We start from the raw sequence: 14695 nt of genomic DNA on the forward strand, positions 1-14695 counted from the left end.
TTTTCCCTCTCCCCTTTTCCCTCTCCCCTTTTCCCTCTCTCCTTTTCCCTCTCCCCTTTTCCTTCTCCTTCTTTTCCCTCTTCCCTTTTCCCTCTCCCCTTTTCCCTCTCTCCTTTTCCCTCTCCCCTTTTCCTTCTCCTTCTTTTCCCTCTCCCCTTTTCCCTCTCCCCTTTTCCCTCTCTCCTTTTCCCTCTCCGCTTTTCCCTCTCTCCTTTTCCCTCTCCCCTTTTCCCTCTCCGATTTTCCCTCTCCCCTTTTCCCTCTCTCCTTTTCCCTCTCCGATTTTCCCTCTCCCCTTTTCCCTCTCCCCTTTTCCCTCTCCCCTTTTCCTTCTCCTTCTTTTCCCTCTTCCCTTTTCCCTCTCCCCTTTTCCCTCTCCCCTTTTCCCTCTCTCCTTTTCCCTCTCTCCTTTTCCCTCTCTCCTTTTCCCTCTCCCCTTTTCCTTCTCCTTCTTTTCCCTCTCCCCTTTTCCCTCTCCCCTTTTCCCTCTCTCCTTTTCCCTCTCCGCTTTTCCCTCTCTCCTTTTCCCTCTCCCCTTTTCCCTCTCCGATTTTCCCTCTCCCCTTTTCCCTCTCTCCTTTTCCCTCTCCGATTTTCCCTCTCCCCTTTTCCCTCTCTCCTTTTCCCTCTCCGATTTTCCCTCTCTCCTTTTCCCTCTCCCCTTTTCCCTCTCCGATTTTCCCTCTCCCCTTTTCCCTCTCCCCTTTTCCCTCTCCGATTTTCCCTCTCCCCTTTTCCCTCTCCCCTTTTCCCTCTCCCCTTTTCCCTCTCCCCCCTCCCCGCTGCGCTGTCCACGCCTGCAGTTCCGCCTGTGCCCACCAGGTGCCGCTCTGACAAAGAGCTTGCGGCGGCGCTGCCCGCGGGGCGCGGGGCTCCCCCGCACCCGAACCCCGAACAGAACCGAACCCCGAACCCCGACCCCGAGATCCTCGAAATCCTGCGCCCTACACCCTGCACTTCCCGCACCCTGCACTCCTCGCACCTTGCACTCCCCGCACCCCTCACTCCCCGAACCCTGCACGCCGCACCCCGCAGTCCTGCACTCCCACACCCCGCACCCCCTCACCCCTGCATTTCGCTCCGTACTCCGTGTCGGGCCGGGGCCGGGCCGCCCGCTGGCTCCGGGCGCAGTGGGAAGCACGGCCCGGCTGCACGGAGAGGCTGCGGGGCGCCGAGGTGATGGGAATCATCGGCCGCACGGGGGAATGCGGAGCGATGGAGAGCTGGACTGGGACGCCCGTTCGCTGTCCCGGGAAGTCGGCAGGGACGGACCTGGCCCACCCCCCAGGACCGGCTGCGCCCCGCTTGGACCCCCCTGGGGTGGTTCGGGAGAGCAGGGGGTCCATGCGGCCGCGGCCGCTGCCCCGTGAGAGGTGCTCCAGCCCGACTCCTCGGGGGGCTCTGGCCCGGCTCCTCCGAGGGACGCTGAGGCATCCCGTCATAGTGTTTCTGTCATCAGAAAAACATTATCAGCAGAACAATTCCCGCACCACACCCCTGTTATCATTTAGGTAACCTCCCTGTTTGAAATATTTTAAGTGGATAATAAAATAGTCACCATATCCGTGTAAATTCCCGCAACGAGGAGCCGGGATCCTCTTCCCGGCCGGCCCGGCGCCCCCGCCCGCGGCAGGCAGGCGGCTCCGCGGAGCTCCCGGGCGGCCGCAGCCCCCGGGCCGCCCCCGGCGTGGGCTCGGACCGCGGACACGGACGTGCGCCCACTGCCACGGGGACCGAGCCCTGCCCTGTCACCGGAAGGATCGGCCACAAAAGCGGCGGGGAGGTCACTGCGGGTACACGGGGCTCCCTCTCGGCGGCTCCCCCCGCACCTGCCGGCGCCGAGCCCCCTGGTGCGGGCGGGGCGGCGCTCCGGGAATGCCGCGGCCGCCCGGGGCTCACCTCGGCGCGGGGACCGGGAGGCTGCGGGACAGCCCGTGACACGCGGGAGGCAGACCGGGGGGAGGAGCGTCGGGACAAACGCATAAAACCGGCCCCAGGTGCTCGGCGGCCCCGGCGAGCGGGCGGCGAGCGCGGAGTCAAAGCTGCGGCCCCGCTGCCGGCGCGGAGCAGCGCGGGGTGCGGGCCCCCAATGCCGCCCGGCGGGCCGGGGCCAGCCCCGGGGGCGTCCCCCGGTGACACCCCCCGGAGCCCCCGCCGCGTTCCCCCGGGCCGTGCCCGCAGGAGGAGGATTGCGCTGAGCCTGCCCGCAGGCAGGTGATCCGTCTGCTGCTCCTGTTCCCCTCCTGCCCACCTCCCCGCCTCGCTTTCCCCCCAGCTGGACAACTCCCTCCTTTGGAGAACACGCCCAAGTAGCTGAAAAAGACAGAAAGAGACAGAAAAAAAAAAAAAGAAAGAAAGAAAAAAAAAAAAGGGGGGGGGGGTGTTTGGTTGTGTGAAGAAGAGAGAGCCAATTCACAGCGAAGGTGGGGACGCGGCTGGCTCCCGCAGGAGCCCGTCCAGCGCCGCGCTCCCGGACAGCGCCCGCGGCCGGAGCGGGGCCGGCAGCGCGGGCGGAGCGCAGCCCCGGCAGGGCCATGCTGAGCGGCGGCGGGGGCTCGGCGCGGAGCCGCGGGCGCTGCGGGGCGCGACGGGGGCTGCCCCGCTCAGCCGGGCGGCCGTGACCGCCAGGGACGGAGCGGCCCCGGCCCCGAGCGCGCCGGGCATCGTTTCGCGTGTTGGTCTGAGCCACGGCAAGCAAGGAATATGAACAGGAAAACAAGGCGCTGGATCTTCCACATCTTCCTGAGCCTGGGGATTGTGTATATCAAGATCGGGTAAGTAACTTTTTTTTTTTCTTTCCTTTATAACAATTGCGCTCTCTTTCGCGCTCAGCCCAACCTGCCCAGACCTGTTACTATTTAACTGGAGAAGTCTCAAAAAAAAAAAAAAAAAAAAAAAAAAAAAAAAAAAAAAAAAGAAGTAGTGATGATAGTGGAGATCACGATTATTTCTCAAAAGACAGGTAAAGCGCCTGCACCTCGGAGCAGCCCTCCATCGGGGCGAGGCGGCGGCCCCCGCGATGTGCGAGGCTGCTTGGGTCCCCGGGCTGCCGGCCCTTCCCCAGCCCGGCCGGCGGCCCGGTGCGGGTGCCCCGGCCGCTCCCTGCCCGGTACCTGCCCGCGCCTCCCGCAGGGACATCCCTCGGCCGCTGCCGCTCGGAGACAACGCCGCCCGCCCCGGGAGGGGCGCAGGGAGGGCGGCGGCGCTCCGGACCCGCAGGATCCCCGGCCAGGTGCGCTGGGTGCGGGAGGAGGCGGCACGGCCCTGGGGCAGGGAGCGTGGGTTGTCCCCCTCCATCCCTTCCCTCCCTCTCCCTCTTTCCCTCTCTTCCTCTCTCCCCTAACTGCTTGGAAGGTTTGGGACAACCCTCCCAGCCCTCTGCCTGTGCGCGGCCGGGCCAGACAATGCCGCTGCACGCACTTTAATTCTCGAAGGAGGAAGTTTGGTCCTGTTTCGGCAGGAGCCAACGCGCTGCCCATTTCTGCCTCGGCTTGGAGAGAGGGGCAGGGAGAGGGCAGCGACAGGGGAAAGGCGGGCGCTCTCCGGGGCACCTGCTAGCGCCAGAGCCGCAGCACGGGGAGGCAGCGGGCTCTGCTCTGCCGCCGGGACTAGCCTGCCCCCAGCCATCGCCGGTGTCTTGTCGTTGCAGGGGTTTCTCCTCTGTGGTGGCCCTGGGAGCCAGCATCATCTGTAACAAGATCCCGGGGCTCGCCCCCCGGCAGCGGGCGATCTGCCAGAGCAGGCCCGACGCGATCATTGTCATCGGGGAAGGGTCCCAGATGGGCATCAACGAGTGCCAGTTCCAGTTCCGCAACGGGCGCTGGAACTGCTCGGCCCTGGGCGAGCGGACGGTCTTCGGCAAGGAGCTCAAAGTGGGTACGTGCTCTCGCCTCTGCTGCCGCCCGCCCGAGGGCATGGGGGGCACCCGGGGGTGGCACGGGCACGGCTGCTGTGCTTGGGGACAGCTCCCAGCCTGCCAGCCTGGCAGGATGGGTGCTGAGAGTGTGTGTGCCTGGGCGCTGTTGCTGCCGACCTGCTCCCTCCCGGCAGGGCACCTGCCTGTGCTTCGCTTCCCTGTGTGCCACCACACTATTTCACAGCCCTGCTCGCAGAGATCCTCTCAGAAAAGCTTCCCGTTTGCGTGCACAGGACCTTATTATTGTACTTAGGAGTGGGAAAAAAGGAGCTGGCTCTTGTTGAAGGCAGCAGGAAGAGCCAGAATGCTGAGCAGAGCTGGAGCTGCACTTCTGCAGTGCAAGCACCGCCAGGGGTGTTGGTTTGATGTTTGTGCCTGGTGGGACCCAAGCACAGTCATCAGTCTTGCTGTGAGAAATTCCCACCACACAAAATCCTTCCGCAGCAGCTGTACCTCTGTGCCATGAGGAAGAGTGGGTATGTTTTGCTTTAAGATGTAAGGACATTCACAAACGCTGGTCCAATCCACTTCCATTTCCCATGTCTTTGGTCGTTGCAGCAGTACAAAATATATCCAAATTCTGAACTAAACAGCATTAATAATAACAAATGCAAATACCTGAAGAAATGGGTCTGAGGTTAAGACTCTCAAGCCCCCATCCTGCAAAACACTGTAGTGAAATTTACCCAATGTTTCTTTGATTCCACTTAAAATGCAAAGACCAAGGAATGTGTTTTCCAAATACAGGCTAGTCTTTTTTAGAGCCATCACTGAAAGCTTATCACTCACAGCACTGCATTCCACATCCAGAAGGATCCAAGGTTTCTGTCTCTTCTCCATGTAAAATGAAGTTGCTAGAACCCAGAAGCCCCATCAAGCGATGCTTAGCATGGTAGGAAACATGGATGTTTCATGAGGAGAGCAGGCAGCACAGAGAACAGGGGCCAGGGGAGTCCCAAGCAGTTGGGGGGAGCCCTGTGGATGGGCTGTCTCCAGACCCTGATCAGTCCCATGGCAGCATCTGTCCCAGGCCCTCATTCCTGGCACTCCCAGGAAACACAGAGGCACAGCCTTGCCACTCTGCTCTGGAGCCCCTGAGAAGACTGAGTGTGTTTTATCACACAGTGCACGCTGGTAGGTGTTATCCAGAGCTTAGGCAGGTAAGGAAAAAAGAGGAAGTGAAGAATTCGGCTCAGTTTGAAAATCCTGCCTTTCAAAACCTTTGATAATCAGAGTGGCTCAAGTAGAGGAGGTGAAAAGCCCCCCGCACAACACTGGGAGACCTCTGAAAATGGAGCATTTATTCAGATTAGCTCATTGTTTCTGTTCCTTGAGCTGAGCCCTTCCTGTCAGTGATGCAGGCAAGTGTTTGCCACTTCTGTCAGTGAGAGTCCATTTGGCTGGCTGGCAGGTTTGGGCTCTTCTAGTCAAACAGTAATATTTCCTTAAACAGAAAATGTGAGAAGGAGTTTTCTTCTCCCAGAAATTAGAAAATTGCAGAGTTGTTGTGGTCTGTTGTGTAAACATGCTCTCAGTTCCTTCCCTCACTCTGAAAATTGAATTATTTAGCTTGCGGGTTATATTTAGGTCCTTTTAAAGAAAGTCAATATCAAAGGAAGTAGACTTTGATCTGTCTTTGAGGTGATAACTCTTAATATGTTCTATCTATCCATTACGAGGCTAAGATGGATAGGGCAAATTCTTCTTTGGTTTCAGAACACAGTCAAGAGTTGAATGGCATCCAAATTACAAAACTCCATAAAAATATTTTAAAGAATAGCAAAACCCTCAAATTTAAACAGGTTATATATGTTAATTTTAAAGTAAACTTTGGTAAAAATCACAGAGGGTTGAAATCCAGGGGTGAATTTTTCTTTTGCACAGACATTCCTGTGGTCTTAAGGATAAAACTACTCAGGCTCTCAAACACCACAAAATATTTTAATGTAACTGTTCTGTTCAGGTGATCTCCTTGTCCTTCTGCTTTCCCTATCAGCAGGTATAGAAATTCTGAACACCTGACACAGCTCATCTTTCTATGGCTATGGGGAAAAGGCATCTCTTGCTCTTTCCCAAGGGTCTCTGCTAGGGTGTGTTCCAGGTTACTATCCAAAGAAATAATATTTTGCCTTGATTAAAAAGGGTGTAACCTATGTGCTATAAAGCCATAAGTCGAATTTGGTGTCCACAGAAAGGAGATCAGGCCTGAGGGCCTTACCCTGAATAGGAAAGAGAGATGTGGGACATGAAGGACCATGAAGCCCTACAGGAAATGTTTCCAGGTGACAGAGCACCAGAACAAGTCAGGTTACCATTTGGTGAGGATAATGACCCTTGTTGCTTTTTAAATTAGCCTTTGACAAGGTGTGTTCCAAAATACTGTTCCAACAGCCTCAAGCACACCAGTCCCTTCCCTGGCATTTAAGAACGGACTGTACCTTTCAGGTGATGGCACCCTGAAGTTATTTCCTGGGGAGTGTAGGGCACCTTTGTCTTGCCACTTGCAATAAAATCAATGAGCCACACGTGAGCTCATCCCCCTGTCTTTGCGAGGCTCCCTTTGCCTCTGGAGGGGCACGGCTGGGCTTCTGTGTGACAAGGAGATGCCTTCAGGGTGACAGTGGTGTGTCCTGGCCATGGCCAGCAGCCTGGGAGGATGTGCCCAAGTAACTCCTGTGGAAATGGGGTTTGTGTGTGCCAGTCCTTACAAATAAGCTCTCTTAGGTACCAGAGACTCTTGTGATCTATTTCCCAGCCCGCAGCTTTGATGGCACACCAAGCCACATCTTCAGTTCCAGCTTCCTTTGCTTTTACCCTTGCTGGGTAATCTATTCTATGAATGTTATGCAAAGGTACTGCAATTATTTAAATTCTCTTATTGCTGTTCAGAACAATTCCTCTCCTGGACCTGCTGTTGTGTAGCTAAGGGATCATAGCACTCTCTTCTGTGTTTCTATTTTCCTATCTTTAAAATGACAAAAGGAATATTAACCTTATTTAAACACTTGGAATTCTCTAGAGGAAAGCATCAAAATATTTCCCTGTTCTAACCTGTAGCATGTGAGTATTTTTTTAAATTCACATACAATCCATCACCCAGTGAAGTGATAGTTTATTTGTGGAGTTTTTGTAGAGGTACAGTGAGCAACCATTTGAATTCATCCTAGAGCATATTTGTGCTCATAGACTTGAGTTTCTTGCTCACTGCAGTGAGCTTCCAACCAGTGCTCAGCACTCACTCTCCATTTCCTGGGTCATTTTATCTGTTTTGCCCTTCCAAAGAGAAATTCTCCCCTCCTGACACCCTGTGGATGTAACCCTCGTGCCAGCTGGTGCCAGCAGTGCCAGGAGCACAAAGAGAAGACACTAAGTGCCATCACATTGTTCTGCTCTGGTCACAGAGGGAACGATGGAGTCCAGGTCAACACAGGGATGATTTTTCTAGACCATTCCACAGACACCTTATTAATAATGTAGAGTCACAGAGAGAATTTTTAAAATAACCGTGGAGATGATGCAACACTGCAATTATGGACACACTTAAAACCAAATCTATTTGCCATGGTGGTCAGCAGTTCTGTTCCTGAGGACGGCCACAATCAAAACCAACATTTTTAAAGCAGGATAGGCCAAAACCCTCCTGCCTGTCTGTCTTCAGGTGAAACGTGGCTCAAGCCTAAGGATCTGAATAGCCAGAGATGCCTTTGATAGAGTCTGAAAATCAGATTTGGGCTCTGCTGGATCACAGGAAGAGTGAGAGCTGTGACAAAGGCTGTGCCTCAGGGGCTCGTTTTGCAGGGTGAACTTTGTGAGCAGGTGGCCAGCAGTGACTCTGCTGTTGTCTCAAAGGACTGCCTTGGGACACGACTGCATTTCATGGGATCTGGAGGGCACCACCACATTGACATCATAGGGAAAAAAAAAAAAATCTCCTTTTGCCACAAATGAGCAGCACTGGCACTTGTTAAACAAGAGAGTGAAGTGGTACAAACTGTTTGACAGCAGAGGGACACGGCCAAGTGGAGACTCCTCAGGAAAGATCTGAGAAAAGAGAGGCACAAGACCCCTGCAGAGGCTGCAAGGACCCAGCGGGGAAGGAGGATGGAGGGAGTCCTGAGGTGTGAGTAGTGGTTTTCAAGGAAAATTTCAGCAAAACATTTCAGCCAGGTCTTCATCCTGGCCTTACTAAAATGCATTAATTCTTCACTCTCTTCTACCCTGGAAAATGCTTCAGAATAATCATGTCGATACTTCACCCACCTGACATTACTCTTGGGAATAAGGAAAGCTGAAATCAAAAGAAGAATCCCCATAGACAGGCTGGTCCCAAAGCTGATGAGCACAGCAGGGCAGCCCAGCAGATCTGCACACTGTGCCCGATGCCTCTGGCTCAGGGATCCTCCCGGACTGAGGCACACGCTAAACCAGGAGAGCCTGCTGGCTTTCCTTTATCCACTGCACTGTTGGCTCTGCACTGCATTGAATTCAGCAGTGATTCATTTTCCAGATACTAAAATCAACTTTTCTTCTATGGCTTCTAACAACTTAAGGGAAGAGTGACATTCCCACTCCTGACTGTGGAAACAAATGGCAACTGTCCTACAAAGTAAACCCTTCACTAGCCTGTTCAGAGCTGTCAGCTCTCCTGCTGGTATGGGAAAGAGAAGAAGATCTAGAACATTTTCCTCTCTGGCTGGGTACATTTAACACAAAAAATAACAGGAAAGTTATAAGTAAATCATTACATTGTCACTGTGTTATAGACAAGCACTTGTGAAAGCATCCCAATACAAGTGTGCTGAAGAACAGATTTAATCTTCAATCATTTCAGGGAGCATTTTGATTTTAAATGCTGCTGTTGTCTCTTGTGTCAGGTTTTAAAGTGTTATTGTTAGAATTCCAGAATAATAGACCAAGTGCAACAACCACTGGTGGAATCCCAGAATTCCAGAATCTCCTGAGCTGGAAGGGACCCTCAGGGATAATGAAGTCCAACCCTTGGTGCTGCACAGACACCCCAACAATCCCTCCCTGTGCTTCCCTGAGAGCAGTGTCCAAATGCTCCTGGAGCTCTGGCAGGAAAATCCTTCTTGTTTTTGTATTTCATGGAAGATTACCTGCCCAGGTCTGTGGGAAACAAGGTTCTGAGTGCTGCTGCACTACGTGGTTTGGTCAGCATTTAGAGAAATACTTTGTTTTCTCAACCACTGCTGTTATGAACTCCCCAAGATGCACAGAAAAAAAAATGGTAATTAACAGGAGTCTTGTTATCTAGTCAGGTGAAGTCAGAGTCTGAATTTCTGTGCTAAAACCAGTTTTTACTGTCAGTGTCTTGCAGGAGAACAGTCATTTACAGGCAAAACAGAGGCCAGGCTGAAATATGGCCTGATCATCCAAAGCAGCTTTATGCCAAAAAGTCAATCTTTCTCAGCAGGGACTGTCACTACAAGATAAAACATTGCCCCAAGGTCACTGCAGTTGGAATTCCCATCACAAAATTTTCATACCTGTCTTCAGATGTGTCTTGTGAGTACTTGTTCCAGAGAAGCAGAGAGATTACATCTGATTGGGAAGGTGGAAGATCTCCTGTGGCAGGGGCAGGGCTCCCCAATAGGGCTGGGCTGTGGAGGCTCAGAGCCCTCTGAAAAGGAGAGTCTTATTTGATCTCCACAATAATGGCTCTGATTTTTGCAGTGCACATGCCTTGAGTAATAACTTTGTACATTTAATGGTGGTATTTTCAGAAATAATCACTTCAGCCAGAGTGTTTCCTCTGCAAGAGTTTCACGTGTTGATGAAAGGAACTTTAGCTCATGAAAGTGGGCAGGGCCTAAACCCCCAGAGTCTTGAATGCCTCTTAAAGCCCCTCTGTATTTTATTTATTTGTACTAATCTTTGTGGAGCCACAGTGCTGTCTTATAGGGAATCATCCTTTTAATTCCAACTGAATACAAGATTTTAAGGCTCCAAACCCCCAAACTTCGTACAAAAGGGGAAGAAAAAATTAGGAAGAGGCTACTTCAATTTTTTTTTTAAGCTACCATTCTTACTAATCACTCATACTTGGTTAAAGAAAGATGAAATAAAAAAACCTGCCAAACCATTCGTAGTCTACCAAAGAAGGAGGAGGCAAAGCCCAGAGCAGGCAGAGGATGAGTTCTGCTCTGCATTTTTCCAGTCTGTGAGTTATGGCCTCTATAGAGAGATGAGGAGTAATGTTTGCTGTGGCACATAATTGGCACGGTATGCTGTGTTTTCCATCTTTATATTTTCCCAATCATATTTCAGCTCATGTCACTGCAGATAACTCCCTCTCTGACCCTTTGGCTTTAAATAGCAGAAAATACAACCCATGTTTTCCAGTGAGATAAACAGAAATTTGTCTCTCTTTTATTTCACAGCTTAGTCAATTTATGAGGGGGACTGATAGGGCGGGACAGGCTGTTTAGAAACACCCTTAGATCCCAAACTGCTGAATACCTACTGATTTTCTGCAAGTAAATCCACTCTGCACTTTGCAGGCTTAGGTTTTGTTTCCCAAACAACATCAAGGTATTGGACTTCTTTTAAAAAATAAGTTCCAATTTCTAATCTGTGTGAATGAATTTTTTACAAAGTTTTCAAATTTAAACTTAATCCAAATGAAGTTACCTAAATTAAAACCAGAATGCAGACCAGTCTGTGCAGCTGGTAGGTAGGCTGATCAGCCCAAACCCAGTCTAGCAAACATTAATATCCAAAATCAGAGGCATGCAGTGAGTTCTTGCAGAATTAAGGCTCTGAGGTGTGCATGGGTTGTGTATAATTGTGCTCAGTGTTAGGAGAGAAGCCCTGTGTCTACACCCACCTGTGACCCTCTCAGTGCTTCCCCTTGAGACACCTGGCACCCCAGTGTGGTGACTGACTGTGCAGAGCTCACAGACACAGGTACAGACAGCCTGGGAAAAGTGCCTTGCCCAGTGCAGGGTCTGCAGACAGGACTCCAGAGCCTTGGGAGAGGATCTGCATCAGCAGATGCATAAATTTTGCATCAATACCCAGCTCTCTGCCATCAGAGCAAATGGAGCTGCAGTGTGCTGCACACCTCACTGCAGTCCAGAAAAACACAGGAGAAGCAGGAGGATATTTCTATCCAACACCTGGAGAGAAGCCCCCCTGTTCCCACAGGACTGAGGCACTGGCTAGGGCTGAAGAGAGCCCCAGGTGAGGATGAGGCAGCAGAGCCACGGCTGGAACCCACCAGCTCATGGGCCCTGTGAACGGCCAGAGCGAGCTCTGACTGCTGCCAGATCCTTCTCTGGAGGTTCCACTGCTTGGAGTTGAGCTCTGGAGTGTTTACCATGGTTTGTCTGAGATAAGGAGAAGAATGTGTGATTTGGGAGCTGAAAGAAGGTCTTGTAATTCTTGTACACGTCCAGGGCAGGTTGGATGGGGCTTGGAGCACTCTGGAGAGGTGGAAATGCCCCGCCCTTGGCAGGGGTGCATGAGTGGAGCTTTAAGGTCTCTTCCAACCTAAACCATTTGGGATTCCATGGTTCTGTGACAGGTGACTCTCCACCTTTGCCTAACATCTGTAGGAGCAGCTGCTTGGCCATACCTTGATAAAGCCATGCGTTCCCTTCAGACCCTCAAGGAATTTCAGTTCTGCTGAAATCCAAAGTAGGGGAGTAGAATTTCTACTTAAAAGTGGCAGGAGCACCCCCATACCCAAGTTACCCTGCTTGGGCACAATCCCCTGGGACCTCAAGCACTGTCACAGAAGACACTCAGGCTGGTCTGAGCTTCCCTCCCATGCTGGCATTTTTGTGAGCCAGGCTAGGGTAATGAGACTTAAAAAGTCAATCATTTATGAAAAAACAGGAACAGTTGAATGCAGACGTGACAAACCCACATCTCTCTATCACCACTGCACAAGTGCCAAGGCACTTCCTACTTGGGTAAATTCTTCTAGGCACTTGCTTTTTTTACCTTGTAGTCTTCAAAATTTAAATTTTAAAAACCTGCTAAGATTTTCTCCCAAATAAGACAAGCTTATAAAATAATTTATGTAGCATAATTTACAATCAAGCTTGACACTGGCTTCTGATTCTGCTTGTACCAACTAATTTTATATTTTCTACATTGCAATTTTCTCCCTTCTAAGAAACAAAAAAGCTGCTCAGCCTCTACAATGCTGAGTATGTCAGATTCAAATGATCTCCCAGTGGTTTTTGTTCTAGATCTTGAAAATAACTTGTGCTGAACAAAAGTAATCCGATCAAAATCAAAGGGAAAAAAGAACCACATGTAAATTCAATTCAAAAATATTTCTTTGACAATGTCCCATTTGCTGCTTTGTGGAGCAGAAACCTGGTGTGATGCATTGCTGCCCTCTGAGAGATAAACTGGACTTTTTTATTATACATTGTTTATCAGTTCCTTTTTCATAGTGTTGTGCTTAAAACAGTGAGGGTGTTGATGAGAGTAAGCTGGAGGAGGAGCTCAACTCCAAATACACCTAAAGCCTCACCTTTCTTTTCCACATTCAGATTTTTATAAAAAGCCAAGAGTTCCAGAAATCCTCATCTGTAATTTTCATGGTCAAACCAAATAATTTTATGATTTTTTTTTTTTGTTTAAGTAAGGAGAAATAAGGAATCCTTTGAGGAAGTTGGATAATTGACTGTTCCTTAATATTTATTAAGTTCCTTAATAAATGCAGCACGTTGCAATATTAGGGAATACTGCCTTTGCTATTAGAGGGCACGAAGTTGACTATTAACAGATTGTGATAGTGTCATCTTGTTTTCCATTTTACTTCCTCGATATAAGGGAGTGAACATTTATAATTAAAGAGACCAGCAGAGAAATCCAGATCATATTACACAAAAGGGATGCAGCCAAGGCTGAAGTGTTGTAAGGTTTCTTTCCCAAGTGATGATTTTTTTTGTGAAATGCAATGGGCTTGTTTCATGGGTAACAAACTCTTGCCAGCAGCTGAGGTCTGCCAGGACTCAGCTGACGAGCACTTGGAGAAGGGAAGCGGATCTTCCCATCTGCACTCCCCTAATTAAGAGCCTGATTCTGATCCTATTGTGCATTTTGTTATTGGAGAAATAAGAGTAGGACAAGTTCTCGGTCTGGGACATCTAAAAATTTTTAAGGGCTGTTTGACATAGATGGGCAACCTCTGCAAACCTCCTCAGGCTGTGGAGGGCCCTCTCTCAGCTGAACTGGCCCCAAAAGCCTCACACACCAGGATTCACGTGTGGGAAACACACACCAGGATGCAACAAAACTTCAAAAAGAGAAATTAAATATTAGATTTAAACTGAGAAACCCCCCCCCCCCCCCCCGCCAGGGAACAGAAACGTGTCATTATGGCCTTGTCACAAAAAGTAATATTGGCCCAACCTCTGTCTCAGAGTCCTCTGGCAAAGCTGTTACTTCACCTTGCTCTGGTCATGGTGCCTACAACAGGTCAGGATTTTTTCTTCATTTTATGAGAAATTTTGAAATTAAACCCAAGACTTATTTCATTGAGTCAGTACAAATGTCAGTGTTGAAAACTTTTTGACACCTACAGTGTGAAAAAAATTTCCCAGTTGAGTTAAAATGTTTTCAGAACATGAGTCAAACAGAAGCAGTCATCCTGTAAAAATACCATTTAGTGTAGAATTAAATTTTAAAAGAAAATCTTATTTCCAAGCTGAATTTTTAAAAGGTTGAATACGGGTGCTTTAACAATTTAACCCCTAAGCCCACCTATTTTGTTTTCCTTTCTTTATTTATTTTTCAGCTCCAACATTTGCCACCCCACCCTTTTCTTTTTAGTTTGCCTAGTTCTAATAACATCTGGGAATATAGAGATGAAGCTGCCTTGATACCTTGGAGTGGCCCCCTAGAACAGAGGCTAGGCAAGATTAAGAGAATAAAGTGAGTATTTATTAAAAGCCTTCAATAGACACACCTTGGCCAGTCAAAGCCTCCCAGAGACTGCACCCAGGACGGATAACGGTCATAAGTTTTTCACACAATTATCAGTTTGGTCCATTTACATATCAAGGGTTAATTCTCCAATTACAACTGCAGGTAATTAAGTTATTTACCCCCAGTTTCTTCCCCCCAGTTCACTTTTTGGAGCCTGAGGCTCGTTTCAGGCCTAGAGGGATTTTGTGTCTGACCAGAACACGGAGACAGTTAAGGAACACTCTATATGGAGTTTAGAGTTATGCATTAATCATTACAGGGTTTGAAACATAGAAAAGCAAAAATCCAAAGGCGTCAGCCTGAACAACACTTGATCTCCACCTGCCCCATGAAGAGCCATTGCTGTAGAGATGAGCATCCAGCAGGTCAGTCCCAGGGGAGCAGATTCACCTTCCCAGGAGCAGGCCGTGCCGTCGGCCCGCGGGTGCTGCGTTCCCCTCTGCCGTGCTGCCGCTCACGGCTGTTCTCCTTGCAGGGAGCAGGGAGGCCGCCTTCACCTACGCCATCATCGCGGCCGGCGTGGCCCACGCCATCACGGCGGCCTGCACGCAGGGCAACCTCAGCGACTGCGGCTGTGACAAGGAGAAGCAGGGCCAGTACCACAAGGAGGAGGGCTGGAAATGGGGCGGCTGCTCCGCCGACATCCGCTACGGCATTGGCTTCGCCAAGGTCTTCGTGGACGCCCGGGAGATCAAGCAGAACGCCAGGACACTCATGAACCTGCACAACAACGAGGCCGGGCGCAAGGTGAGTGGCCCTGCTGTCCCCGTGCCTGTCCCGAGGCGGGCTTGGGGCTTGGTGCCCGGCACT

General features: G+C 50.4%; 1 protein-coding gene across 1 annotated transcript in view; it reads left to right on the forward strand.

Moving 5' to 3' along the window:
• Positions 1-2577: 2577 nt before the first annotated feature.
• Positions 2578-14695, forward strand: part of WNT7A (Wnt family member 7A) — a 34657-nt gene continuing 22539 nt past the window's right edge. The window contains exons 1-3 of the mRNA XM_021546751.2: positions 2578-2774; positions 3650-3876; positions 14361-14632. Of these exons, the coding sequence (XP_021402426.1) occupies positions 2704-2774; positions 3650-3876; positions 14361-14632 (570 nt within the window). The 5' untranslated portion in view covers positions 2578-2703. The remainder of the gene's footprint in view (positions 2775-3649; positions 3877-14360; positions 14633-14695) is intronic.

Source organism: Lonchura striata, chromosome 12 (assembly GCF_046129695.1).
Source record: "Lonchura striata isolate bLonStr1 chromosome 12, bLonStr1.mat, whole genome shotgun sequence".
Classification (NCBI taxonomy): Eukaryota; Metazoa; Chordata; class Aves; order Passeriformes; family Estrildidae; genus Lonchura; species Lonchura striata.